General features: G+C 45.2%; 2 protein-coding genes across 4 annotated transcripts in view; one reads left to right on the top strand and one right to left on the bottom strand.

The window, feature by feature from the left end:
• The window catches only part of Usp34 (ubiquitin specific peptidase 34), a 192,867-nt gene extending 185,040 nt beyond the window's left edge, over positions 1 to 7,827 (top strand). For all 3 annotated transcript variants that reach the window (XM_059275318.1, XM_059275316.1, XM_059275315.1), the window contains 5 exons: positions 2,406 to 2,485; positions 4,705 to 4,845; positions 4,953 to 5,096; positions 6,208 to 6,367; positions 6,599 to 7,827. In XM_059275318.1, coding sequence (XP_059131301.1) covers positions 2,406 to 2,485; positions 4,705 to 4,845; positions 4,953 to 5,096; positions 6,208 to 6,367; positions 6,599 to 7,206 — 1,133 coding nt within the window. In that variant the 3' untranslated portion in view covers positions 7,207 to 7,827. The remainder of the gene's footprint in view (positions 1 to 2,405; positions 2,486 to 4,704; positions 4,846 to 4,952; positions 5,097 to 6,207; positions 6,368 to 6,598) is intronic.
• On the bottom strand, positions 7,755 to 17,479 carry LOC131920857 (activator of 90 kDa heat shock protein ATPase homolog 2). Its single transcript, XM_059275319.1, has 9 exons — positions 17,282 to 17,479; positions 16,170 to 16,360; positions 13,162 to 13,247; positions 11,589 to 11,703; positions 10,523 to 10,611; positions 9,686 to 9,793; positions 9,234 to 9,335; positions 8,674 to 8,725; positions 7,755 to 8,578 (listed from the first exon to the last, which is right to left on the bottom strand). The coding sequence occupies exons 1-9, from the start codon at positions 17,359 to 17,361 to the stop codon at positions 8,406 to 8,408; spliced, it is 996 nt and encodes a 331-aa protein (XP_059131302.1). The 5' UTR covers positions 17,362 to 17,479; the 3' UTR covers positions 7,755 to 8,405.
• Between the last annotated feature and the right edge of the window lie 9,953 nt (positions 17,480 to 27,432).

Here is a 27,432-nt window from a genome sequence, read left to right as displayed (position 1 = left end):
ATGCTACTTACTAGCCTTAGTGAATCTAAAAAAAAGGTAATAAAACTCGGAAGTAGTTCAGTAGAAGAGCATCCCACTTAGTATGCTAAAGGCCCTGGGCTTGAACCCCTGTACAAAGTGTGGCAGGGGAGGTATTATATGTTACATAAACAGTGGTACAGATAAATGTGAAGATCATAAAATGATACCAGAGGGTTTGAGTAAATGTAGGTTATTGAAAAGATTATAGGTGTTAGAATTAGATAAATGTGGGGTAGATGTAACTAACAGGCTTTGAGATGAATTAGGAAACTGTTACAAACTCTAATCCTAGCACTTAGGAATTGGAGGCAAGGTCATCAGGAAGTCAAGGCCAACTTGGGTTGCATGAGAACCTGTCTCAGGAAAAAAGAGCAAAAATCATTCCTTGCTCCCCTCCCCCCCCAAAAAAAATAACCAATAAAATGAAATAAATAAGGATTAAAGTAATATTTTTCAAAGCTGTGAAATTTTAATGTGTTTATCTGACATACCTAATACAGTAGGTGTCAATAAATGTTCCTTTCCTTCTTGTTTTTAAAGGTGAATTTTATAGCATAAGAGATGTCTGCAGGGTTGGTTTGTTGTAGTGATTAATGCTGGCTTTTTGTAGCTGCTGAAAAGTAAGAAGGATTGTTTTACTTTGAGAAACAATTTTTGAAGAAAGAAACAGTTAATAAAACTTCAGTGGTAATACAGACTTGCCATGAGAGTTGATACCAAGCAGCAGTCTGGACACTGAACGACAGACTGGAGAGCTAGCCAGACGTTAGTGACAGGCTCTGCAGGCCAGTGTTCTAGGTCACCAGTCCTTAAAAATGTCAGAGCTTCCAGGTCTAGGAGCTGTACACCTGTAATCCCACACTTCTGAGTCCGAGACAAGAGGATTGTGGGTTCCAAGACCAGCTCAGGCTATGTGTCAGTTAAAGGTAAAAGCCATTCCTAACTCACCCACCCCTAATACAGGTGGGTCAGACTTGGCCCGAGGGTCACATTTTGCCAACCCTTCTTTTATGGCCAGTGGAAGAGGATGTGACTATAGAAACCATTCCCTGTAGCCACACTTTGATGGCTTGTCTGTGTATATGTGCTATGATTGATAAATGCTCCCAGGTTCATCCAGATTAGCTTAGAACAAAGGAAGGACAAGAAATGTCTTGTCGTTACAGGGGACTAATAGGCTTAATTCTGAAAAAGAGCCTTACGTGTGTGATTTGCTGTTTAAGTCTCAAAGCCTTGGTCTAACCCAAGAAGTGGCAAACTACAACCTACCTACTAGTGGTTCTTAAAAAGCCAGCAGCTACTTACTAAAAGTAGGCTTCATATTTATATACTAAGAAAATTAGAATGTTTTACGACACATGAAAATTGTGATTTAAATTTTAATACTTGTTAAGTTTTACTTGTAGCCAGCAAACCTTAGTCGTTTGCTTCTGTCCCTGCCACTTTGGCATTGCCTTCACAGCCTTGAGTAGCTGCAGTGGGCATCGGATGGCCACAGGCCTATACTTAGTGTCTGCTCGCTACAGAAAATCTTGTCATCTCCCGACCCCGCCCATACTTTTTGTTTACCTGGAAGATAGCTTGTATTCTATTTCTCCTCTGGTTATATTTTTCCTGAAGGTGGAGAGATGCAGAAGTAGTACATTTATGGAGGGAGCTGACATTGCAGCTTCTGTAGGAGAGGCAGGGAGTCTGGAGGGAGGAGGAGGAGCACAGGAAAAACGTATTCGACATCTACAAGAGGTTAAAATTCGGGGTTTCAGGACTTGGGCTGTAGCTCAGTGGTAAAGTGCTTACCTAGCTTACTGAGCCCCTGGTTTCAAACCCCAGGAAAACACATACGAATGCAAGCACGTGCATACAGAGTCCTAACAGTCCCAAATCTGATCTACCCAGAAGATCCTGAGGACAAGGCAAGGAGACAGTAGTAGACTCAGCAGTGTTTACTTCAGTACACACTGAGAAGACAAAAGGGGAAGAAACGGAATGCTCTAGAACCTAGTTCTCCTCACCTCCTCTCCCACTCTTCTGAAATGTAGCAAGCCTGGGAAATTTTCCAATGTACAGAGTATTTCCTTAATCCAAGAAAACTTTGAAAACCCCTCACAGTGGCTTTAATCTTCCTAGATAAGTCCCAGTACTCAAAAATAAGAGCTGGCTGAGATTATTGTCTTAGACCCTTCTGGGGATGAGGTAAAGGGTGTAGAAAACAATTCACAATTCCACATTCTCAATTTCTGCACTGCTTAGAACATTGTAATGACTTCTCTTGTAATGATGCAGTCAAAACCAGAGATAGCTAACAGTACTGTACCTTCAGTTCAGTAACTCATCAGTGGAACTTACAATTATAACCTATTCTGATTTTCTTTTTCAAATACTAGGTGTCCTGGTTGCCTATGAAGGCTTGCCACTTCATCTTGCACTGTTCCCCAAACTTTGGACTGAGCTATGTCAGACTCAGGTAAAGCAAATGATTTTTACATGATTGCTCTCTGATCTCATCCAACCAAATAGCCGGGAAGTTTTAGGTTTAAAACTGTTTGGCTATAAATTGGGAATGTTGTAGAATTAAGGGAAGTACTGCCTTCTGGAATTTTATTTCAACTCAAGCATTGTACAGGGAAAACCCAAATAAACTGTTTATGTTGGATATTTCATCCATAGCTCAGTAGCAGCAGTTTCTGGGAAAGTCTGAAACAGAGATACTAGAGAAAGCAAGCTCATGCCTCTCCTAGCTCCCGCCGCTCCACTGGCTCTTCCTTGTCACTAACATCTCTAGCAGAAACCATGTTGCTTGGCCTTTAGCTCTGCCTGGTTGTGGTTTTTCAGGGATCTCATGCTCATGTTTTCTACTATCAGTCTTACTGAGAAGAGGACAGTTTTAGCTCAAACCAAATAGAACAGGAAAGGCTATGTCACCCACTCCATGTTTCAGAGAGTCACCTCCAGCCAGGCATGGTGATGCATGCCTGTAACTGCATCCCCAGCATATGCTGGAGCAGGAGGATAGCCACAAATTCAAGGCCAACCTGGGCTACATAACAGGACCCTGCCTCAAAAAAAAAAAAAAAAAAAAAAAAAATCTTTAAAGCCAGCACATCAACACATAAGTAATGCTTGTTAGATGTTGAATTTGTGAAGAAGGAAGCCAGATTAATCTAATCTAAGGTTTGTCTCAGCCTTTGGATATGGCCTAAAGGATCCCCACAAACTAACGATTTGATTTCCTTCTGGTTGCATCTGCACATGTTCACCATGCTGTACCATAATAATGGTTATTTCTTGCCCCAAACTCAAAGATGTATATAGCATCATCTGTTTCTTGAGGAGTGTTAGTTTTCTGCAGTAGTACTTACTACTGAGTAAAAGTTTCTCAACTATTACTACAAAGAACTTTGGACTCTTTGAAAGACATTGATTCCACTTAGCTAAAGTGATTGGCATTCAGAAAATGACTTATTGGTTTACTTTACTTTTGAGACAGGGTCTCCCTTTGTAGCCCTGGCTGTGCTGGAACTCCCTGTATAGACCAGGCTGTCTTTGAATACAGAGATTGTTCAGCCTCTGCCTCAGGAGTGCTGGGATCAAAGGTGTGCGCCACCTTGAACTGAGTAGTGTCTTCAATAAGTTGGAGCAGATTTCTGCTTTCCCCTCTCTGCCACTGCTATTGCTCTTTTCGTAGATAACAGCATGAAAGGTACAAATTTTTATTTAAATTTTTATGTGTATGGGTGTTTTGTCTGCATACCGTGTGCATGCAGTCCCCTCAGAAACCACAAGGCATCATTGGATCCCCTGAGACTGGAGCATTACAGATGATTGTGGGCTGCCATGTGGGTTCTGGGAATTGAACCCAGATCCTCTGGGAAAGCAGCCAGTCAGTACTTTTAACTGTTGAGCTATCTCTCCAGCGCCCCTCCTCCCCCAGCACTAAGAATCTAAAGAGCTTGTCATATTCTATTCCTAATTTCTTGGGTGATCTTGAACAACTGACTGACTTACTAAAATGTTTATAAATACATGCTATCTAAAGTCTTGTTTCCTATGTGTAATATATACACCCATGTAGGTATTCTAGATGGTATATCTGTTGAAAGACATACTACGTGTACTTATGAGTTACCCATATGAAAACAGAAAAAACAAACTTTAGTAACATTTCCAAACATTGGGACCTCACAGTAAACCTTAACTCTGTTTAGCAAATGTATTTTCTTAAAATGTCTTTTCTTGATATAAATGTGGTTTGGTTATCTATGCATTTATTCATTGATTGTCCCCTTAAAACATTCATATCCCCTATTCCTTAAGGCTTGTTTTTTAGTCCTTGTTAACTCTGTGCTGGCTGATAAAGCCATATTTCCTTTAAGGTATGTGTTGTATGGATGGGGCTGGAGGGATCCATAGCCAGTGCTTAGGAGCATTTGCTGCTCTTCCAGAGGGTCCGAGTTTGATTCACAGCACTACGTGGCAGTTAGCAACTGTCTGTAACTCCAGTTAGTGGGGAATCCAACACCTCTCCTGGCCTCTGTGAACATGGTAGACACATACAGATGCAGGCACACATGCAAAACACATTGAGTTTTGCCATTGTCTTCCTGTAGCAAATTACTACATTTCCACCTGAACATTGTCCAAGTCCCCAGCTTCTAACTTGAGTGTTTCTTTTCTCCACTTTAGTCCACAATGTCGAAAAACTGCATCAAGCTTCTGTGTGAAGATCCTGTTTTTGCCGAGTATATTAAATGTATCCTAATGGATGAAAGAACTTTTCTAAATAACAATATTGTCTACACATTCATGACACATTTCCTTCTAAAGGTATGTAGTTCTTCTGAAAGACCATTTCTGCTTAATGTGTGCTTACTATGTTAGTCTTGGATTTTAAGACTTGTTCTGTGTATGCACGGCCATGTTTTCTTTTCCAGGTTCAGAGTCAAGTGTTTTCAGAAGCAAACTGTGCCAGTTTAATCAGCACCCTTATCACAAACTTGATAAACCAATATCAAAACCTGCAATCTGATTTCACCAACCGAGTTGAAATTTCAAAAGCAAGTGCTTCTTTAAATGGGGTAAGAATTGTGCTAAGAAGTTCAAAACTGACCTTAAAATCAGCTCTTATAGCCGGGCAGTGGTGGCACACACCTTTAATCCCAGCACTTGGGAGGCAGAGCCAGGTGGATCTCTGAGTTCGAGGCCAGCCTGGTCTACAGAGAGTTCCAGGACAGACTCCAAAGCTACAGAGAGGAACCCAGTGTTGGGGTGGTAGTGGGGGTGAGGGGATCAACTCTTATATCTGGCCTCTGTTCAACTATTACTGTTTTAGTATTACTGTTTAACCTTACTGTTTAAAGGATCACATATGAGAAAAACTGTTTCAGTTTGGCATTCAATATGTTAAGGGCAACGAAACCAGTAAGAACTAAGATAGTGGCATAAACCTGTAATCATAGCACTTGAGCAGTGGCAGGAAGATCATTGGCAAATTGGAGACTAGCCTTAGAACACGAGTTCCAAACCAGCCAAGGCTAGAAGTCTGTCTTTATAAAAAGCAGAATAGATCCCTTTATCTCTGCTTGTGTGTGTGTGTGTGTGTGTGTGTGTGTGTGTGTGTATTGGAATTTGTGATAATTGTCTATGACTCCCAAGTAATCAAAACAGTCCCACTTATGATTATAAAGGCAGCTAAGTCTAGAGAGTATATTGATTTATGTAGATTCTATGAAAGCCGTAGAATGGAACACGCTGGAAACATACAGACTATCATTCAGTAACAGCCCCTAACAAACAAGATGCTTATAAAGCTAAGCAGGGTTTTTTTTTGTTTGTTTGTTTGTTTGTTTTGGTACAGGGATATACACCAGAACTGAACTTGAGAAACTATGACTCCTATGAAATAAAATCAAATTTTATTTGAAATTATAGCATGATTTGAAAGCTGCATTATTTGGTTTCTGTTTCAAGAGTCTTTACTCTGGCCTACTTGACACAGGCACAAAACAATGGTATAAACGACTCAAACCGATGGAATACTGTAATGTCCTAATGCTGGTTTAGCATTATTCCTCATTGCCAGAGAAACCAGAATGGATAGATTCCTGGGGGGGAAAAAACCTCTTCAGCTTTGAAGTTTTGTCTAAATGTTCCTTCAGGATTTGAACTCTTCTATCTGGGTTTTTGTAGGACCTGAGGGCACTTGCTCTGCTCCTGTCAGTACACACTCCCAAACAATTAAACCCAGCTCTGATCCCAACTCTGCAAGAGCTTTTAAGCAAGTGTAGAACTTGTCTGCAGCAGAGAAACTCACTCCAAGAGCAAGACGCCAAAGAAAGAAAAACTAAAGGTGAGCTTTGTCAACTAAGTCATGGGCTGGGGCTGGGGCTGGGGGAGGAAGACAAGCTGGAGGTATGGCTCAGTGGTTCCTCTTGCCTAGTACTGCAAGCCCTTAGCTTTAGCACTACCAAAAAAAAAAAAAATGCTAAAAACAAAACTGGCTTCCCTCACAATTGCCTCCAGTAGGATTTTAATCTTCTTTTGAAGAAGATTCTGTTTTAATATAATTTTCCCCCAACAGATGATGAAGGGGCAACTCCTGTTAAAAGGCGGCGGGTAAGCAGTGACGAGGAGCACGCCGTAGACAGCTGCATTGGTGACATCAAAACAGATACCAGGGAGGTCCTGACCCCCACTAGCACCTCAGACAATGAGACAAGAGACTCATCAATTATTGATCCAGGGACCGAGCAAGACCTTCCTTCCCCTGAAAACGGCTCTGTCAAAGAGTATCGGATGGAAGGCCCATCTTCCTTTCCAGAAGACGGGTCACATATCCGGTCACAGCATGCAGAGGAACAGTCTAACAGTGGCAGGTTTGACGACTGTAAAGAGTTGAAAGACCTTCACTGTCCCAAGGATACTACACTAGCTGAAGACGAATCCGAATTCCCTTCAACTTCCATCTCTGCAGTTCTGTCTGACTTAGCTGATCTGAGAAGCTGTGACGGTCAAGCTTTGTCCTCCCAGGACCCCGAGGCTGCTCTATCACTCAGTTGTGGCCATTCCAGAGGCCTCTTTGGTCACATGCAGCAACACGACATTTTAGATACCCTGTGTAGGACCATTGAATCAACAATCCATGTGGTCACAAGGATATCTGGCAAAGGAAATCCAGCTGCTTCTTGACATTAGATGTGGCATGTCTACTTTTCAGTGCCCCTCCCCCATGCCGTTTGTCTCGATTTCGCTGATTTGTTTTGTGCTTCGGTTTGTCCAGTGCTCTCTGCTTGAATGGCAAGATAGATTTATAGGCTTACTTCTTGGTCAGGCAGAACTCCAGATGAAAAAACTTGCATCTTCTGTATACTTTCTAAAGGGCAATCAGATAATGGGTATGTTTTATGTAATTAAGAGTTCACTGTAGTGGCTTTCATTTAATATGGCTTTCTGGGAGAATCAGGGCTCTGACCCTGTACAATGTAATTTAAACTTACAGCATTTTTACTGTGTATAATAATATGGTGTCCTCTGTGCCAGTTTTGTACCTTAAAATAAGAGAGGCAGATTGCCTCTGATCGCTGTGGTTCTTATTATCAAAATTAAGTTTACTTGTATACGGAACAACCACAAGAAATTTGATTCTGTAAAGAATCCTCTTTAGCTGTGGCCTGGCAGTATATAAATGGTGCTTTATTTAACAGAATACCTGTGGAGGAAATAAAGCACACTTGATGTAAAAATAACTGTTTTATTTTTATTGAAATGACTGACTCTGTTCTGTGTACTAAATTAAACTGACTGTGATGACTCCTTTGTTACGTAAGTTGTTTCAGTTTCCTTGGACGACAGCAGTGAGCTGACTGAAGGGAGGAAGCATGTGGCCGTCTTGCTGTTTGAGAAGTCTTCAGTAGTCCAAAAAAGTAACTTACCACGTGGATGTCTCATTCCTCGGAAGCCACCAAGGAGAGCAAGAAAAGTGTTAACAATGCAGCCAGCTAGCCCTCACCACAACACTTCTAAGAACTACACCTTGAAAACTGGAGTAGAACAAAATAGTATAACATGCCATTTATTTGTCTTAAGCTTAAATCAACTGTAGCAATGAAGTAGTGTGTTGGGACCAGCCTTAGCTTGGGTGACTGGACTGCACCTACTTTCCAGAGAGGAACAGCCATGGAAGGTGAGATGACGCCCAATTTTACTCAGTGCAGAGTCTAGAATGCTTCAAGCAATGCTTTTCAATTATGTAGTTTCATGGAATTTCATCCAATGTAAAATAAATTAGGGACCTTGGAGGAAGAGACTTTGAGGAAGAAAGAGGAGGTAAGTAAACAGGCCAGGTTTCTGCTTACAGAAGGATGTCCTTATAAAAAAACCTAACTAATTCAAGCATTCTGGGTGGTGAGCTGAAGTAAACCTTTTATTTCTTCAAAGTGCTGCTTCTGCCAACAGAATTTTGTATTCTCTTCTTTACAGACAGGAACTCCTTTACAGTCCAAATGTAATTCCGTTTGCCCTGGAGCAGGCACAAAATTCAATGCAACTGTTGCATAGTGTTCTGGGGGGAAAAACCAGGAGCCTTATTATGACATCAGGAAGAAGAAAGTGTCCAGGCCAGCTGCACTTGGCCATATGTAAACTCATATAACATACCTTCTGGCCAGTTCCTGCATCTCCATTTCATGGTGATCTTCCTGTTTGTTAACTGAAAACAAAGGAGACATTTCACTAAAAACATTTATTGAAACTTGCACCATACAACAAAAGAAACTAACCCTTCCGAGTTAAGCTCCTTTCAATACTAGAACCAACAAACAGCATATAATCCTGTCTTCCAGTTTACCCCAATGCTCTCCAATATCCTTGGCAACATTAATACCAAGGACCAAGCTACGGTAATAACTGGTAATAACTACACAGCTGATTGGAAATGCCAGTGATATCTGGCAGCTTGGACCCTAATGACATAGAGTGCTGGAACCAGCAGAGCTTGAAGTCTCCAAGACAAAGTGAGGCAGAATTACTGTCAAAATAAGGCTTAGTCCTTATCATTACTTAAAAATGCACAGTATATAACGTTTTTCTTTTGTTCTACATTGAACCGTATTAAAAAGAACTTGGGACTGAACTCATTAAAACCTTTAAACAAGTTAAAATAGGAGTGAAAGAGCAACATTACCCCAGGTCACCACTGTAACCTTGTAGTTACTTACCAGTTCCACATATTCTCCAGTGATGTTCCCATCAAACATCTGGAATTTCCCTCCCCTCTCAGCTTCTAATACAGCAGGAGATTTGGAAAATTTCTGCACCAACTAGGCAAACAAAACAGACATATTATTCCAATGCATGCTGTCACCCTACGCGTGTGGTAAGGCATATACCAGCGTCTAACATGCCAGGTCAGTCAGCATTTCACCAACGCTGTGGCTTTGCTTTAATTGTGTTGGACATCAAAGCTTTCTTCTTTATAGAGGTGGGAAATGTATATATCCCCCAACTGCTGATACAGCCCACCACAAGTGCTCGTCGTCGTCGTCGTCACTCAAGTTTTCAGAAGCCGTCCCTGGCTTCTCCTCACCAGTGTCCTTTCTTCAGAAGCAGACTGTTCCTTGTGACAGAGCTTCACACCACGTTTGGTAGAGTGGCTCAGGGTGTTACTTACGTCTTTCACGGTGAAGATACTGTACAGCTGTTCTACTGTTGTGTCAAACTGCTCCGTCAAGTGCAAGGCTACAGTCGGAATCCTTACACCCAGTGCCACTGGAGAAGCCTGCACCTCAAGGTAGGAAAGAGAGTCAAGAGGATGGTAAGACACCAGAAGAGAAGCAACAGGATCCAAAGGTGAATCCTACGAGTTGCACACTGCTGCCTCCATTTACAGAAGAACAGCATTAAAGTTCTTTGCTCCAGCAGTGCTGGCTGTGACGCTGGAAACAGCTTGTTCCTATGAGCACTTTACCTCCATTCCACTCCCAGGCTATAGCTCAACACCTCTGATCTTAGTTAGACCCAGAACATGACAAGAGGGTGGAAGATGACCACACCTAAAGGGTGTTAACTCCATGCATACATTCCAAAACCAAGACCTCGACAGAACATTCTTCTGTCACGATAGATGAGCCTCAATGTCACTTGCTCTTGCTGGCTATGATGGCTTACACTTCTGCTCTCAGCAGACAGAGGTCTGAAGCAGGATCACCATGAGCCTAGGCTAATCTATCAACCAATGACTTAAAAATAATTTTGATGAAGTACACGACCTGTTTAGTGTTCTCATTCATAAAGAATTGGAACCTCAGGCTAGAGGGGAGTTTTGTGGTAGGGAGCAGGCCCAGCATACAACCGCCTCATACCTGGCACAAAAAAAGCAAAAAAGTTGTATTTTGTCATTCCACAAAATGACATCAATACCCTTTCCTCATCTACAACCCAGTATCATCAAGATTGTCTGGAAACTCATTAAAGGTGTCTTCCCTCACTATAGCCACCAGGCTCATACCTGCAAAGTATTTCCAGTCAGTTTCCTCTGAACAGTCAGTTCCTGGGTTGCTACAGCTTTTGTTGGTAAAATCATTCCTGTTGTAAATTCTATAAGGAAATAATAAAATTTCATTAACATTTTTATCTAAACTGAAATTTTTCAAAAGAACACTTTGAGGCCTTGAAAAGAACTCTCATGTTTTTACATATATTACTGATGCTTATTAGCAAAGGCCCTTTATTCTTTGTTCATTGCCTTGCTTTACCACATTCCTCTAAAATGCTGACTTTTCCACAAGTTCTAAATAGCTAGGTTGTACACGATTAACTATTAATAGCTTATGGTTCTCACCTACTCTCCACTACCTCTCACAAAGCTTATTCTCACTCAGTCTTCATGCCTGCGAGGTCTTGTGGGAAGAGTGCTGACCCCAGACCTGTGTATGCCAAAACCTGGACACTCAATGAGCAAGCTTCAAGGATGAGCTACAGAGAAAGCCCTGCTGGCCACTCTGCCCAGCTGTCACCTCTAATTTAGGAAAATGACAATAGCCTCACTTGATACAGGATAGGGATTATCTAGGTATTGCTGATACCTGAAATATCTGTAGTCACTTTCATTCATACATTCATTCACTCAGCAAAGATTTATTAAGCACCTACTATGTGCCAGGCATTGTGCTAGATGCTGGAGATACAGCAGTGATTAAGAGAGACACCTTCCATGCCCTCATGGAGCATATAGTCTAGCAGGGAAGACAGACATTAAGTAATTACATAAAAACTAGTCCACTGGGTTTTTTGGTTTTGTTTTTTTCTTTTTTGAATGGGGTCTGCAACAGTCTTCCTACCTCAGCTTCCCGAGTGCTGAGACTTTAAGTGTACCACCATGCCCAGCTCAGGAAATTATCGACAAGTGGCAATTATTAGTCTTTCCCACAACTAGCTTTCAACACCCAGACTACAACTTATTCTGCAGTCTAATGGTGTTTCAGGAGCCTGACTTGGGAATCCATCCCTCTTGCAAAATGTAACTTGGGTAAACAGCAAGGGACTCCGTGGTTCACAAGGGATGCCGCCTTTACCCGTCTTGAGTGCCTTCAGGTACTCTCCAAGAGCCTCCCTGACCTTGGCGGTGCCTGTAGTTTTCATAAGGTCCTTCAGTATGTCCCCATCTCCTTTTTTTTTACTCACGTTCACCTACAAATCAGAAGAATAAAAGCCTAAGAAAAAACTGGTTGAATGTATTCTTCCAACACTGGGTCCTATTGGTAACGGAACTGTGGATGAGAGAGAGGAGGTGGTACAAGAAATGTAAGCTGCTTCATGGTCACAGAGGAGCTAAGCATTTTGGAGGCCAGTACTGGCAGCCACGTTGTGAATGGACTGAACAGATCAACCATTTAACTTGATTTGAAATTGCCTAAGTATAGGAGTTAAACTGATCATGGCTTTATCTAGAGAGGGTCTGGTATGGCAGCTCACCTGTGGCTAAGCATTTAACAAGTGCCTGGTCTGAACTATGCTGTCAAAACTAACACACCAGATTCCAAAGACTTAATACAGGGGAGAAAAAAAGGTAAAGTACCTCATCAATTATTTGTTAATTACATGTTAAAATCATATTTACTCTCTACTGGATACTGGATTAAAAATGTTTAATTATTATCTGGTTTTTAATGTGGTAAATTAAAATTTAAATTGCATTATGTGACATTTACACTGAACAGCGCTGGTCTACAAACCCAAAGCCACCACCCAAGAAAATCAAGTTCCCATATAACCTGGCCTTGGACTGTATACTCTTGGCAGAGAGAAAAATCAGCTAAGGGAGAGGAAAAATGGAAGAGGAATGCAACAGAAAGACAGGGATGCAGTAAGTGGTCTGGTATTTGGAATGCAAAAAGGTGTTGTTCTCAAACTACAGCAGGTCCCAGTGATTCTGGACTGGGCTGCATCTGAATCTGCCGGATGGTACTTGCAGGATAGACCTTTAGATCTGTTTAATATGCCACCAGGAAGCTGCATTGTTGAGCTCCATGTGGTAAAACTACAGCACCCAAGTACAGCAAGCTAGGTCTGAAGGTTATGTCTGAGACAGGCCCACTGAAGACCTGAGACACACTTAGAGACGGCTTTTGCCAGTGTCTAGCTTTGGAAATGACAGCTGCTGTACAACAGTCTTGCCCCCAAGAGACAATGTGAAGAGTCAAAGTGGGCACAGGAATAAGCCAGCCAGTCAAAAATAACTTTTTTTTTTAAAGCAATGAGACAAACCCAAGAGTACAGTACAGTTGAAGGCTGAGAACTGTCCCCACTAAAGGGAAACAGTCATATTCAGCAAGCCATGCAAGTGGCCCAAGCACTTCCCAGCACATACCTTGTCCCATTTAACCTGAATACATCCCAGGATAAATTAACTACACAGATGAGGAAGCCAGGCTGCTGCAGGCAGGTACCTGCCCAGGTCCTGGGAGTCTGAAGCTCCCTAGGGCGTCCTCTCCCACTCTGCTCCACCTCTCATACACCCATAGTGCAATGGCAGACAGCTTCCACAGTTCACAACTACCACGGGAGACCACACACCCGAGTGAGGAGTCTGCAAGTACCCAACACCAAGAGCAGAAGCTTGACTAGAAAGGAGAGCCTAGTAGGTACCTCGGTGTCATCAACTTCGTTCTCTTCGGAAAGGCTGGGTATTTCAATCAATCCTTTGTGTTTTGCACCAGATTCTTTAACTGTACCTAAAAGGAGCAAAACAGGCACAATTAATAACTGGTTTTATTCAAAAGTCCTCTGCCTGACTGAAGAGCCCACGTATGGCTCCACCCCCTTATAGGGTTAAGGCCGTCAAAGAATAACCAAGACAAGGTGGCTGGATTGGCCAACTGGTGTACACAAACTGCTTGTCTGTCACCCATTTCTCTTGTCTTGCAGTGTTCTTTGCCAGTCTAGCAAGAAGGGCTATTTTGAGGGGAAGAGGACACCAGAAGGACAAGTGGGCAGAAAGGGACATGTGGACAGAAAGGGACAGAGGGACAAAAAGGGAAAATGAGCTCTGACCATGGAAAGCTTCAAAAGCTGTGGCTTGGCAAAGTCCATGTGGATTTCTTCCCAGACCAAAGCCTCAATGTCCTCAACGACACAATGGGTTAAAAGCCCTTGCAGCCAACTCCTGGTCACACACAGAGACTTCCTGTTGTTTTCAATGCACATCCTTCTTACCATACTGGTCTGGGAGTACACAGAGCACCTAATATAAGTGTACTCAAAATGAGTACTAGGCTCACAGGCAGGGCTATGCAACTGGAACACTGTTCACCAACAGCCACACTGACACTTAGGCATGATCTAAAGGCATTTCATTGCCACAAAACAAGGTGAGAAAGGGTTCCACCACCCACAACAGGCTGCCTTCCAGCCCGATGAGTTGAGTTTATGCCACACAGGCATCAGGAGTGACTGATTCTCTGAGCCCAGACCATATATGGGACAACTTCAAATGCCAGTTTTTGGTTTTGTTTGTTGGTTGGTAAATGTAACTAACACATTAACTTAATCCAGAAGCCATACTTTCTGGGGTCTGCAATACTTGTTTATCTTTCAAAGCACAACACAGGCCACACTCACCATCTACCCAGAAGACAGAGCCCTGAGACGTGGACCTGACTGCAGAAGTGTACAGACCAACTCGCAGCACACATGGACTCCGGCCACCTTCCTCAAATAGTGCTAGCGAACAAACACTGGCAAAATCTAGTATCAGAGGAGCCCTCCCTCGGCTTGAACAGCACGCCCAGGCTCCAGAAGTGCTACTCTGACCAGACTCTCTAAAGGGAGTGTATGTAGGAGACAGAAATGCCAAAGTGCAAAGGTCAGCCCCAGATCCCTACCTACCTCTTCAACTTGAGATGCCCATAAACGTGGTCAGTGTTGACTTGCAAGGGAGGTGCCAAGGAACAGAATAAGAGTAACAGCGTCCTTAGGACACTGGCCTGCCCACTTGCCCTAGCAGTCGCAGGTTTTATGCCCACTTTGGTCTCTTCATTCCCCACCCCACCCCAAGGAACTACCCAGGGATGATGGGCTTCAAGGTCTTATCCCACACATAGACAACAGGAACACCAATTGGCAGATTCAGCTCAATGATAGCCACTTCAGAGGGACCTTCAAGATGCTTGATTCTGCCCCAAAGACTGTTTCCATGGCAACAATATATATTTCTTCCCCTTCTAGGTCTGGGAATCTATTTTCTTGTCATGCAAAAAAGTGGTTGTTTGGGGCAAGGGAAATGAAGAGATACAGGCCATGAGGTTCTTCAGACTCCAGGCCTGCTACACCCCAGCAGCAGGAGCTACAAAGAAAGCAAGTGAGAGCAACTCCCAGCTGGAGGAGGGAGGGGGCTGTTCAGAGTCAGGGCCAAGACTGCTTGAGTGCATGTGCAAGTGAGTGAGCGTGCACATGTGTGCAAGTCACTTAAGATCTAACCTAGAGCCTTCTGCACACTAGGCAAGCATTCCATCACAAGCTACATTCCAAGCTCTTGGCTTTTATGAAGTAGATCTATGTAGCTCAGGCTAGCCTTAACTTGCCGAGAATTTTCTGGGACTGCTTTGATATTTGAATACTTCCTTGACTCCTGCACAAAGACATCAGTCCCGGGCCAGTGTAGAGAACTCCTCTCTAAAACTACACAGAAAGGAGCCACCTCAAGGGCAGAGACCCAACTTCTTAACACAATGCAGTCCTCCATAACCACATCTCTCTTGTCCCTGTCCCTGGGTCTGAACCTTGGTCATTTCAACAAGTATTGAGTCAAAAGTTAAGTGCCATAGGAGAACTTGGCAAAGACAAGAAAATCACCAACAGAAATGCCCGACTAGTAAACAGACAAAATGTGGTCTATCCACACAATGGATACAGAAAGCATAAAATACTGAAACATGGTACAACATGGACTGAAAACATGACCTGGAAGCGGAGACAGGGAACTGTATACATGACAGGACTCTAGCTGTATGAATTGTCAGAGGCAAATCCACACAGACAAAACCTGTGCTAAAGACCCCAAGGGAGGGCTGGCAAGGCAGCTCAGTGGTAAGGAGCTTACTGCTGCAGCCTTGTGAAGTGAACTCGATTCCCAGAACCCAAACAAAGGGGAAGAGCCAACTCCACAAATGTGTCCTTGGACCTCATATACCCACCAGGGCACACATGCCCACACACATACTGTACACATGCATATTTTTTAAAAGACCCACGGGTGGGCTGGGAAGGAGGCACAGTGTGTAAAAGCGCTTGTTACCAATCCCACTAACTTCAGTTCCACCCTTGGAGACCTGCATGGTAGAAAAATGGACTCTGCAAGTTGTTTGCCTTCTACACATGTGCTGCGGCACACACAAATGATTTTAACTTTTTAAATAAAAAATTTTGAGGGAGCAGGCATCCGTGGAGGAAGGGTGCTCCAGGCAGCAGCTACATGAAGCCCTAATCACAGCTGATGGTAAGAGGGTTCAGCTGAGAGAGTACTGCCCTTCAACCATCTAAAGTGCTGGGTAAAGTGCAGTTTCAGAACCAGCAGCTCCAAATGCATCTCCATCAAGAACTATACTGCTCACTAACTGGAAAAACTGCCCAACATGCCTCTTGCAGGACCCCATTACCTTTCCAGGTCAGCCTGATGTTCCACTCATAGAAGAAAATAAGCTTTCCTTTGCGGCTGCTACAGGAAGCCTCCCCTTCCACCTGCTTCAACTCACTGATCTCACATCGGCCAGCCTCATTCTCCACAGCAAGGCCAACCAGGAGCTCTCGGAGCTTCCCCTTGGACCAGACAGTGGCATTCCGCTCTGTCCTGCCAGAGAACAGAAAGACACGAGTGAATGGCCCAGCTCGACTCCACCTGCCCAGCGGATGCCTTCCAGACCCACATCAGGTGAGCCCTGTTACTCACGCAGCCTCCAACTTGCAAATGTGCTTCTTCGACTAGGTTTCTACTAAGTGTCTTCTAAGCCTGCTGCTCAGTTTCTTAAGACACTATTATTCATCATATACTACTGGGCAATCTTAAAAACAATGGCCCCAGGAAGGAGAGTCAAGCAATCTCACCCACAGGAAATTATTGGGCTGAGGCCATCTGTAACGGTGGTAATCATTTAAATAACCTTAATCACAGCACAAACTATTGAGCTTTTCCATATTTATCTTATGCACTCTCCCTAATGCTCCCATCCGAAGGGTCGGAGAGCGGCTGTGACAAGTCAGTGTCCTAGCCACGGAACCCAGCCTAGAACACTGGACATCATTCTTTGAGGACAGCCAAGTCATGTAATGGTGCGGTCCGGGCTCGGCCCCGGGAACTGCCTCAGCTTTCCCCAACGCCCGCCAGAGAGGCGGACATCTCCCGGTATTCCGGAGACACAAAGCGGGCAGGTAGCGAGTGCAAACTGAGACAAAGCAAAGCAAGTGAGATCCAAGCCCCTGCCCTTCCAACTGCACCGGGAGACAGCCCTCGGCACACGCACGCGCACTAGGCAGCTCAAGCCCGAAAAGGCCTGGTGAGGGGCGACCGAGGCGCAGATGTCGGGGGCGGTGAGGCACAGGTCCCCCGCGGGGCTTGGCCCAACTTTCGGGAGGCGCCTGAAGCCGGAGGGCCGGGGCAGTTACGAACCGTCTCCCGCCAGGGGCAGGCGTGCTGCGGCGCCGCGCGGCCCTCCCAGCAGCCCTCCCGCCCGCCGCCCGCCCGCGCCCGGGGCCCAGCCGCCGCCCGCCGCACCAGTGCCAGTTGTTCACGTTGGTCCCGTCCTCCCGCTCCTCCACGATCCAGCGCGGGTCCCCCTGACCCCACTTGGCCATGGCGGCCCGGGCGGCGCAGACGACGAGGGCCCCGGTAGCGGGTACGCACGGTTTCCGGCCTGAAGGTCTGCGAGCCTCGCAGGTCCCAGAAAGTGCCAGAAGTCCCCGCCCCGGGCCGCTCCGGCCGCGGCCTGCCCCGCCCCCCGCTGCCCGCTCCCGCCGCCCGCTCCGCCCCACACCGGCTCCGCCCCCGGCCGCTCCCGCTCCGCCCCGGACCCTGTTACGCCCTCAATAGGCCCCACCTCGGGACGCCGCCTTCTGCCCGGCTCCTCCCCCGGACTCGCTCCGCCCCTCTCCTCTAAGGCTCCGCCCCGCCCCTGGCTCCGACTCTCCTCTAAGGTTCCGCCCCGCCCTGGCTCCGCCCCCTAGCCTAAGGCTCCGCCCCCTGGCTTCCTTCCTCCCCTAGGGCGCGGACTAGGACTACCGGCAGCTCGCTGCTCCCTGGTGCGCTGAGAACTTGCGGCTGGTTCCTGAAGCCGAGCGGGGCTGCTGGCCCCGGCCTCCTACGGACCGCCAAGACTCCGCCCAGGGCTCGCACTAGCGCTGGCTTTCCCTATTCCGAGAAGGCCCGCGGGTCGCGAGCGAGCTGCGCAAGGCTCTAAACCCAGCACCGGGCTACTGAAGGAATACTTACCTTTGTTCATGCAGTACTCCTCTAGAGACCGTCAAGGATTGTGCTTGCAAGCGCATGGGATTGTGACTTAATACAGTTACAATACGGTTTATTAATTCTTTTCACCATCTAGTAAAAACTGCAGCAACCATCTGGAAAGCGTTACTTAGGCTATTTATTTAGCAAAGAAAATGGGTAGTTCGGTGGGAGGTTGGGAAGGACCTGGCTGTGCTGTGGCCATGCCGGTCAGTGGTCTGCATGTCTGTGAAACAAGCTGCTGGTTGGAGCTACTACATTTCAATGTGTTCTTCGAGAAGCTGATGAAGCCACCACGCTGTGACTGCCAAATCAAAATGACGTTGGGAGTTCCTCTGATCGGACCAGAGACACAGCTGAGTGAAGGCATCGGAGACTGCGTGCTTACCCTATCCAGTTCTGATTGCTCCTAGTAAAGCATCACATGATAAGGTTTAATAATCATTTGAACCTGACAGAAAATAAGACTTTCTGAGGCCATAAGCTGCTATAATCACTAAAATGTGTAAACTCCAAAACTGTACGAGAACTGACACCAATGGAGATAAAATCACTAAAATGAGTGCGGCTCTAGCTGGAGGTACACAGACCGCTGGACCCTGAAGCGCTCGCTCTTCAGGTCTGCGATTTAAAAATGGCCTCCAATGAAACTACATTGCAAAAATGGGAAAGAAACACAACGGAAAGAGTAAAAAAGCGGAAAGGAGGCCCTGAGAATATTGTGGTAGAAAAAGAATCATGGACCAATAGCTAGCGAGCAAAAAGGTGGGGTCCCTCCCAGGCGCATTTGTAGACTGTGACAATATTTGGGATCCTAAAGAGATTTCAAATTGTCCAGAGTTAACTGAAGTTTTCCTTAATTTTCAAGACGCTGGTAAAGAAAAAGATACAAAAAGAAAACCCTTACATGACAGTGAGCGGGCAGACATCAGTCAAAGGGAAGAGGTGTAGCTGCAGATGGGAGAGGCCCCAGCAGACCTGGGCGGCGGACTGCAGTGAGAAGCAGTGTTTCCACCATGGAAGGTGCAGCTCAGATGAGGCCAGCTGGGTGCGGGCTGGAGGCACAGGGGAAGTCCTCTTCAACTGTGACTGTTTGTGTAAACAACTGGCCTGGCATCCTTGTCCTTCTAGTCCAGAACATGACCTTGATAACTGTTTGCACTTTTAGACTTTTATGTTTTATTTATTGTGTGTTTGTTTGCACACACTCACCTACAGGCCACAGCACAGGTGTGGAGATCAGAGGTCAACTTCCAGAGTCAGTTCTCTGCTTCTACTATGTGGCCCCCAGGGATGGAATAATGTCATTAAGCATATATATAAAATTGTATATAATCTGGGTCTTGTTTTTTAATTACTGGTGTGAAAAAAGTAACTACATTCTAATGAAAAAGCAAGTTCATATGTTGTTTTGAAAATAATGACATTTTGTATGTTATTTGTATGTATATGCAAGTAAGTGTGCAGGTCCAAGAAGTGCCGATGCACATGAACGCAGAGACCAGGGGAGACCAGGGCAGAATGCCAGATAGCTTTCTCTCCCGTTCCCATTTTAAAAACAGTGTTTATTGGGGCTGGAGAGACGGCTCGGGGGTTAAGAACACTGGATGCTCTTCCAGAGGACCTGGATTCTGAAATCCACATGGCAGCCCACAACTCCAGTCCCAGGGGATCCAAAACCCCCTTCTGACATCCTCGGGTACAAGGCATTTGTGGGGTGTATAGATATACATGCAGGCAAAATACCATATACATAAAATACCTTAATATCTTTTAAATTTTATTTTTATTATTTTAATTATGTGTATGTTGGGTGGGGATATGTACATATGAATGCAAGTGCCCACAGAGGCCATAAGTGTTAAGCCTCTAGAGCTGGGTTACAGGCAATTGTAAGCCACCTGATGTGGGTGCTGGGAATCGAACTCAGCAGTATGTGCCCTTAACCACTCAACTATCTCTCCAGCCCCCCAAATAATTTTTTTTAAAACCAAAAAACATTTATCATTTACACTTGGGGTCATGAGTGTGGAGGTCAGGAGACAAGCTTCTGGAGTCTGTTCTATCCTTCCTCCATGTATATATTGTTTCCCCCTTTTTTGGTAAACAGTTTTATATTATTTAAGGATAAATAGTTCTATCCTTAGAATGTAAGTACTTTTTAAATCACAGTGCATGCTTCTAATTTCAGCACTGGGAGCTTAAGGGCAAGTGACTGTGAGTTCTTGTTCAGCCTGAACTACAGGATTCAAAACCTGTTTCAAAATAAATAAATTTTAAAAATAAAAGAGAGTGTGCCCTGGGATGGAGAGTTGGCTCAGCAGTTAAGAGCACTGACTGCTCTTCCAGAGGACCTGGGTTCAATTCCCAGCACCCCATATGGCAGCTCACAACTGTCTGTAACTCCAGTTCCAGAGGATCCAGCACCCTCTCTGGCCTCAGCAGACAGCAGCCACACATGTGGTGCACAGACAGGCAAAATACCACATACAAAAAACCAATTATTAAAAAAAAAAGTGTCGTCCCTAGGTGGCCAGCAGACACTCTCACTGGAAAATTGGGACCGGCTGCAATTCCATGTGACAGCATTGTGCATTTCTTTTTATAATTCTGATGCCTATGCAATGTATTCAACTTCAGTCACACTCACCAAAGACAGCCACTGTGGCACAGGCCTGCTGGTGTCGAGGATGCGTTCCCCTCTCTGTGTGCTGCACCACCACAGTGGGCCCCAGGAAAACTGTGTGTGACTGGATGAACGCTTCTCAATATTTCTGCATTCCAACCTGTCAATAGACTATAAAGTCTATCTGGGAGGTAGGAAACATCGTTCTTTAGATTGCATTTATGCATTTGTGTGAGTGCAAAGGTCGGGAGACAGCCTGCAGGAGGCTTCTTCCCTTCTACTACGTGGGTCCTGGAGCTGAAACGGGGAGTATCAGGCTTTTCCGCAAGCATCCTTACCAGCGGCCATTCACTGGCTATCACTTTTTCTTAGTGACAGAAAAGAGTTTAAAGAACCAGAGTGATTACAGATAGTTAAGGGAATTGTTTGCTTGCTTGTTTGTTTTTTTAAAGATGTACCTTTATGTTGAACCACGTGTGTCCGAGTGTGGGCACGTGCCTGTGCAGTGCAGGTGCCCTCCAGAGCCCTCGGGTCACCTGGAGCTGAGATTTCCGGCAGTTGTGAACTACCTACCGTGGGATCAAAACTTAGGCAACTGAGTTTGGATCCTTCGCAAGAGCGGTATGGCACTCTTAGCCGCTCTCGCTCCAGCCCCAAAATATCATTTCTTTGTTTAATAAATTGTGTTTATGTTTATGTGTATGGATGTTGAGCCTGCATGTAATATGTAAGTTTATGTACCATCTGCATTCAGTGCCCATAGAAGCCAGAAGAGGGTACTGGATCCTCTGGTACTGGCATTAAACTCAGGTCCTCTGGGAAAGCAGGCAGTGCTCTTAACCACTGAACCATCTCTCCAGACTCCAAAATACAGTTTCTTAAATGTGTGTGTGTGTGTGTGTGTGTGTGTGTGTGTGTGTGTGTGTAGTTAAAGTGTGTGGGTTTTAATGTTTGAAGCCAAGCATTGTGATACACACCAGCAGCCCCGGCTTCTCTGGAGGATAAAGGAGATTCACTTCAGCCCATGAGTCAAGAACAACATAGGTAATATGACAAAACCTCCATCTTAAAAAGAGGAATCAAGCGGGGTGGTTGTGATGCACGCCTTTAATCCCAGCACCGAGGGAGAGGCAGAGGCCGGCGGATCTCTGTGAGCCTGGGCTACAGAGTGAGTTCCAGGAAGGGCGCCAAAGCTACACAGTAACCCTGTCTTGAAAAACCAAAAAAAAAAAAAACAAAACAAAACTGCAAAACAGTCCCAAACCAACACTCGCCTGCTCTGTGTGTCCTAACTGTCCTGGCTTGCTCTCTGCCACTGTGATAAAAAATGTGATAAAACAAAGCCAACTTAGGAGCGATAGGGTTTATTTAGCTCACAGGTGTAGTCCCTCAAAGAAGGAAGCCAAGAGAGCCCTCCAGGCCGGAACCTGGAGGCACTAACTGAAGCCGAGACCACGGAGGAGTGCTGCTTCCCGGCCGGCCGGCTCCTGATCGCTTGCTCAGCCTCCTTCCCGGGCGGCTCCTGATCACTTGCTCAGCCTCCTCTGCGACCCCAGACGGCTGCCCAGGAATGGCACCGCCCACTGTCGGCTGAGCGCTCCCACATCAATCACTCATCAAGAGAAGGGCCACTGCTGGACCCTCGGCCAGCGCAGGGAGGCAGTTCTTCACTTGAGGGCCCCGCGCTCCGGGTGACTCTAGTGCGTGCCAAGTTAACAGAAACAAACCAGCGCCCTTCACCACAGCGCCATAGATATGTGTCCCTGAAAGAGAACTGGGCCAAGGTGGGTAGACAGACTCTTGACAGGCGCGGGTGGGAGACGCCCATCACGTGTGGAAAGGGCGGGTCAGCACCGGGAGGAGGGCGGGCGGGGCGGGGTCAGCACCGGGAGGAGGGCGGGCGGGGCGGGGTCAGCAGGGAGGAGGGCGGGCGGGGCGGGGTCAGCAGGGAGGAGGGCGGGCGGGGCGGAGTCAGCAGGGCGGGGCAGGGTCAGCACCGGGAGGAGGGCGGACGGGGCAGGGTCAGCACCGGGAGGAGGGCGGACGGGGCAGGGTCAGCACCGGGAGGAGGGAGGAGGGCGGGCGGGGCTGGGTCAGCACCGGGAGGAGGGCGGGCGGGGCGGGGTCAGCACCGGGAGGAGGGCGGGCGGGGCGGGGTCAGCACCGGGAGGAGGGAAGAGGGCGGGCGGGGCGGGGTCAGCAGGGAGGAGGGCGGGCGGGGCGGGGTCAGCACCGGGAGGAGGGCGGGCGGGGCGGGGTCAGCACCGGGAGGAGGGCGGGCGGGGCGGAGTCAGCACCGGGAGGAGGGCGGGTGGGGCGGGGTCAGCAGGGAGGAGGGAAGAGGGCGGGCGGGGCGGGGTCAGCACCGGGAGGAGGGCGGGCGGGGCGGGGTCAGCAGGGAGGAGGGAAGAGGGCGGGCGGGGCGGGGTCAGCACGGGGAGGGGGGGAGGAGGGCGGGCGGGGCGGGGTCAGCAGGGAGGAGGGCAGGCGGGGCGGGGTCAGCAGGGAGGAGGGAGGAGGGCGGGCGAGGCGGGGTCAGCAGGGAGGAGGGAAGAGGGCGGGCGGGGCGGGGTCAGCAGGGAGGAGGGAGGAGGGCGGGCGGGGCGGGGTCAGCACCGGGAGGAGGGCCTTCCGCACCGTGGAGAAGCAAGCTCCCTGCAGCCCCGGCGTGGCTCCCAGTGCGCTGCTCCGGTCCATTAGTCGAGCGAGCGCGGGAGTTTCTTCAACTGTGAACTTCACTGTGAAATGGGGTAGCCTGACCTGCCAGCTGCGAGCCTTACCTTAAACGGCTGGTGACTGGAGACAGAATTCGTCTCTGCCATGTACGAAGGACTGGGGAGCTGGAGAGGATTAACAGATGAGGTTCTCCGTTCTCCACTTTCCTAAAGCAGGGACAGAGATTCCTACAGACAAGGTACTCAGCAACGCGAAGGTCCACCACTGGAGACAAGATCAGACTTCCTGTGGAAGGTGGCGTCGGAAGGTGGAAAGTGTTTTCATTTTTAGTATTGATCTTTATTTTACTTGTATTTCTATTTGTGTGTAGACGGAGTTTACGGTAATTGGGATACATCCCACCTGGATGTTGGAAACTGAACTGGGGTCCTCCAAAAGAACAAGTGCTCTCAACTGCTGAGCCATCTTCTCCAGCGCCCTGTTTTCAGTGACCGATTGATTGATTTTTTAAAAAATTGTTTAAATTTATTTTCTTAATTACACTCATGATATTCATTAATTATATTCATGATATTAATTATATTTGTGGTATTCATTGATTACATTCACAGTCTTCATTCAATAACTATATTGATGATATTCATTAATTACATTAATTGTATTGATTTATTACATTCATGATATTATGTCCTGATACTACTGTCTGTTTGTGGGGCTTTTCCATCACACAAAACAGAGATTCTGTACTTAGGAAATCATTGCTCTAGATGCCTTTCTCCTCCATCTTGAGATAACATCTAATCTTTCTGTCTCTATGAATTTGTATATTCTATATATTTCATGTAATACAATTCCATAGTATTTGTCCTTTTTTAATGTAAAAATATTTTATGTACAACTGCAGGAGAAATAATACACAGATAGCTTGAACGTAGAAACATTATAATTCAAAAGTTATTTGAAACTGGAAAATATTTTCTCTGTAGAGAATAGTAAAAATGATGACATTTTCCAATAAGCCCTTTTAAGCCAAATAATAACTGAATTATACATATAAATATTGATTATATTCTGGGATACAGAAGAGACCTATCTTCATCTGTTCAGAGAGCTATGTTTTACTTAAGTTGTGTAAGTGAGATTCCTATTCATCTTCCCTTTCACTGTTTGATTTACGGCAGACATTTTTCTATAGGCTAATCCATAATCTAAAAAGATTTTAGCCTCCCCTCCTGAAAGTACAGCCAGCATATCCTTTCATCAGCTTGATACAGTACAAATTCTTATCCTGACAGTGAAATGTTTCACTAAAGCTTGTCCAGTAATTGGGCAAAACCAAAACTTACTATAAGCCACAGTCATCCTAGGGTCCCCCCTGCTAGGTAGCCTCCCTGGATCTGTGGGTTACAATCTGATTGCCCTTTGCTTTATATTTAGTATTCACTTATGAGTGAGTACATACCATGTTTGTCCTTCTGAGTCTGGGTCACCTCACTCAGGATGGCATTTTCTAGTTCTATTCATTTGCCTGCAAATTTCATGATGTCATTGTTTTTCTCTGCTGAGTAGTACTCCATTGTGTATATGTACCACATTTTCTTAATCCATTCTTCAGTTGATGGGCATCTAGGTTGTTTCCAGGTTCTGGCTATTATGAATAATGCTGCTATGAACATAGTTGAGCATGTATCTTTGTGGTATGATTGAGCATTCCTTGGGTATAAGCCCAAGAGTGGTATGGCTGAGTCTTGAGGTAGATCAATTCCCAATTTTCTGAGAAACCGCCATACTGATTTCCACAGTGGTTGTACAAGTTTGCACTCCCACCAACAGTGGAGGAGTGTTCCTCTTGCTCTGAATCCTCTCCAACATAGACTGTCATTAGTGTTTTTGATCATAGCCATTCTGACAGGTGTAAGGTGGTATCTCAGAGTCGTTTTGATTTGCATTTCTCTGATGACTAATGATGTTGAGCATTCCTTAAATGTCTTTCAGCCATTTGTGATTCTTCTTTTGAGAATTCTCTGTTTAGCTCTGTAACCCATTTTTTAATTGGACTGTTCAGTATTTTGATGTCTAGTTTCTTGAGTTCTTTATATACTTTGGACATCAGTCCTCTGTCAGTTGTGGAGTTGGTGAAGATCTTTTCCCATTCTGTAGGCTGTCTTTTTGTCTTATTGACCGTGTCTTTTGCCCTATAAAAGCTTCTCAGTTTCAAGAGGTCCCATTCATTAATTGTTGCTCTCAGTGTCTGTGCTACTGGTGTTATATTTAGGAAGTGATCTCCCGTGCCAATGCGTTCAAGAGTACTTCCAACTTTCTCTTCTATCAAGTTCAGTGAAACTGGATTTATGTTGAGATCTTGATCCACTTGGACTTGAGTTTTGTGCATGGTGACAGATATGGATCTATTTGCAATCTTCTACATGTTGACGTCCAGGTATGCCAGCACCATTTGTTGAAGATACTTTCTTTTTTCCATTATATAGTTTTGGCTTCTTTGTCAAAAATCAGGTGTTCATAGGTGTGTGGGTTAGTGTCAGGGTCTTCAATTCGATTCCATTGGTCTTATTCCATTGGTACCAAGCTGTTTTTATTACTATAGCTCTATAGTAGAGCTTGAGGTCAGGGATAGTGATGCCTCCAGAGGTTGCTTTATTGTACAGGATTCTTTTAGCTATCCTGGGGTTTTTTGTTTTTCCATATGAAGTTGAGTATTGTTCTTTCCAAGTCTGTGAAGAATTGTCTTGGGATTTTGATGGGGATTGCACTGAATCTGTAGATTGCTTTTGGTAAGATTGTCATTTTTACTATGTTAATCCTACCTATCCATGAGCATGGAAGATCTTTCCATTTTCTCATATCTTCTTCAATTTCTTTCTTTAGAGACTTAAAGTTCTTATCATACAGGTCCTTCACTTGTTTAGTTAGTGTTATCCCAAGGTATTTTATATCGTTTGTGGCTATTGTAAAGGGTGATGTTTCTCTGATTTCTTTCTCAGCCCTTTTATCATTTGTGTATAGGAGGGCTACTGATTTTTTTTAGTTAATCTTGTATCCTGCCACTTTACTGAAGGAGTTTATCAGCTGTAGAAGTTCCTTGGTAGAATTTTTTCGGTCACTTATGTATACTATCATATTGTCTGCAAATAGTGAAAGTTTGACTTCTTCCTTTCCAATTTCTATTCCTTTGATTTCCTTTTGTTGTCTTATTGTTCTAGCTAGAACTTGAAGTACTATATTGAATAAATATAGGGAGAGTGGACAGCCTTGTCTTGTTCCTGATTTTAGTGGAATCGCTTTGAGTTTCTCTCCATTTAATTGATGGTGGCTGTTGGCTTGCTGTAAATTGCCTTTATTATGTTCAGTTATGTTCCTTGTATTCCTGATCTCTCTAAGACCTTTATCATGAAGGGGTGTTGGATTTTGTCAAAGGCTTTTTCAGTGTCTAATGAGATGATTGTGTGGTTTTTTTTTTCTTTCAGTTTGTTTATATGGTGTATTACATTGACGGACTTTTGTATGTTGAACCATCCTTGCATCCCTAGGATGAAGCCTACTTGATCATGGTGGATAATTTTTTTGATGTGTTCTTGGATTCAGTTTGCCAATATTTTGTTGAGTATTTTTGCATCAATGTTCATGAGGGAGATTGGTCTGTAATTCTCTTTGTTGCATCTTTGTGTGGTTTGATTATCAGGGTAACTGTAGCCTCGTAAAAGGAGTTTGGTAGTGTTCCTTCTATTTCTATTGTGTGGAACAATTTGAAGAGTATTGGAATTAGCTCTTCTTTAAAAATCTGGTAGAATTCTGCACTGAAACCACCTGGTCCTGGGCTTTTTTTGGTTGGGAGACTTTTAATGGCTGTTTCTATTTCCTTAGGGGTTATTGGTCTATTTAAATAGTTTATCTGGTCTTGATTTAACTTTGGTATGTGGTACGTATCTAGAAAATTGTCCATTTCTTTCAGATTTTTGAGTTTTGTGGAGAACAGGTTTTTGAAGTATGACCTGATGATTCTCTGGATTTCCTCATTGTCTGTTGTTATGTCTCCCTTTTCATTTCTGATTTTGTTAATTTAAATGCTCGCTCTCTCTGCCTTTTGGTTAGTTTGGGTAGA

Source organism: Peromyscus eremicus, chromosome 10 (genome assembly GCF_949786415.1).
Source record: "Peromyscus eremicus chromosome 10, PerEre_H2_v1, whole genome shotgun sequence".
NCBI classification, from domain to species: domain Eukaryota; kingdom Metazoa; phylum Chordata; class Mammalia; order Rodentia; family Cricetidae; genus Peromyscus; species Peromyscus eremicus.
The sequence above is the reverse complement of the archived record's forward strand: the minus strand, read 5'-3'. Positions and strand labels throughout refer to the sequence as shown.

Bases quoted from the DNA above. Each gene is read 5' to 3' on its own strand.
- LOC131920857 (XM_059275319.1), bottom strand. From the start codon at position 17,361: ATGGCCAAGTGGGGTCAGGGGGACCCGCGCTGGATCGTGGAGGAGCGG. The intron at 13,248-16,169 runs GTAATGGGGTCC...TGCTCCTTTTAG, and splicing joins CATCAGGCTGACCTGGAAAG to GTACAGTTAAAGAATCTGGT. The intron at 10,612-11,588 runs GTAAAGGCGGCA...ATTTCCTTATAG, and splicing joins CCTGAAGGCACTCAAGACGG to AATTTACAACAGGAATGATT.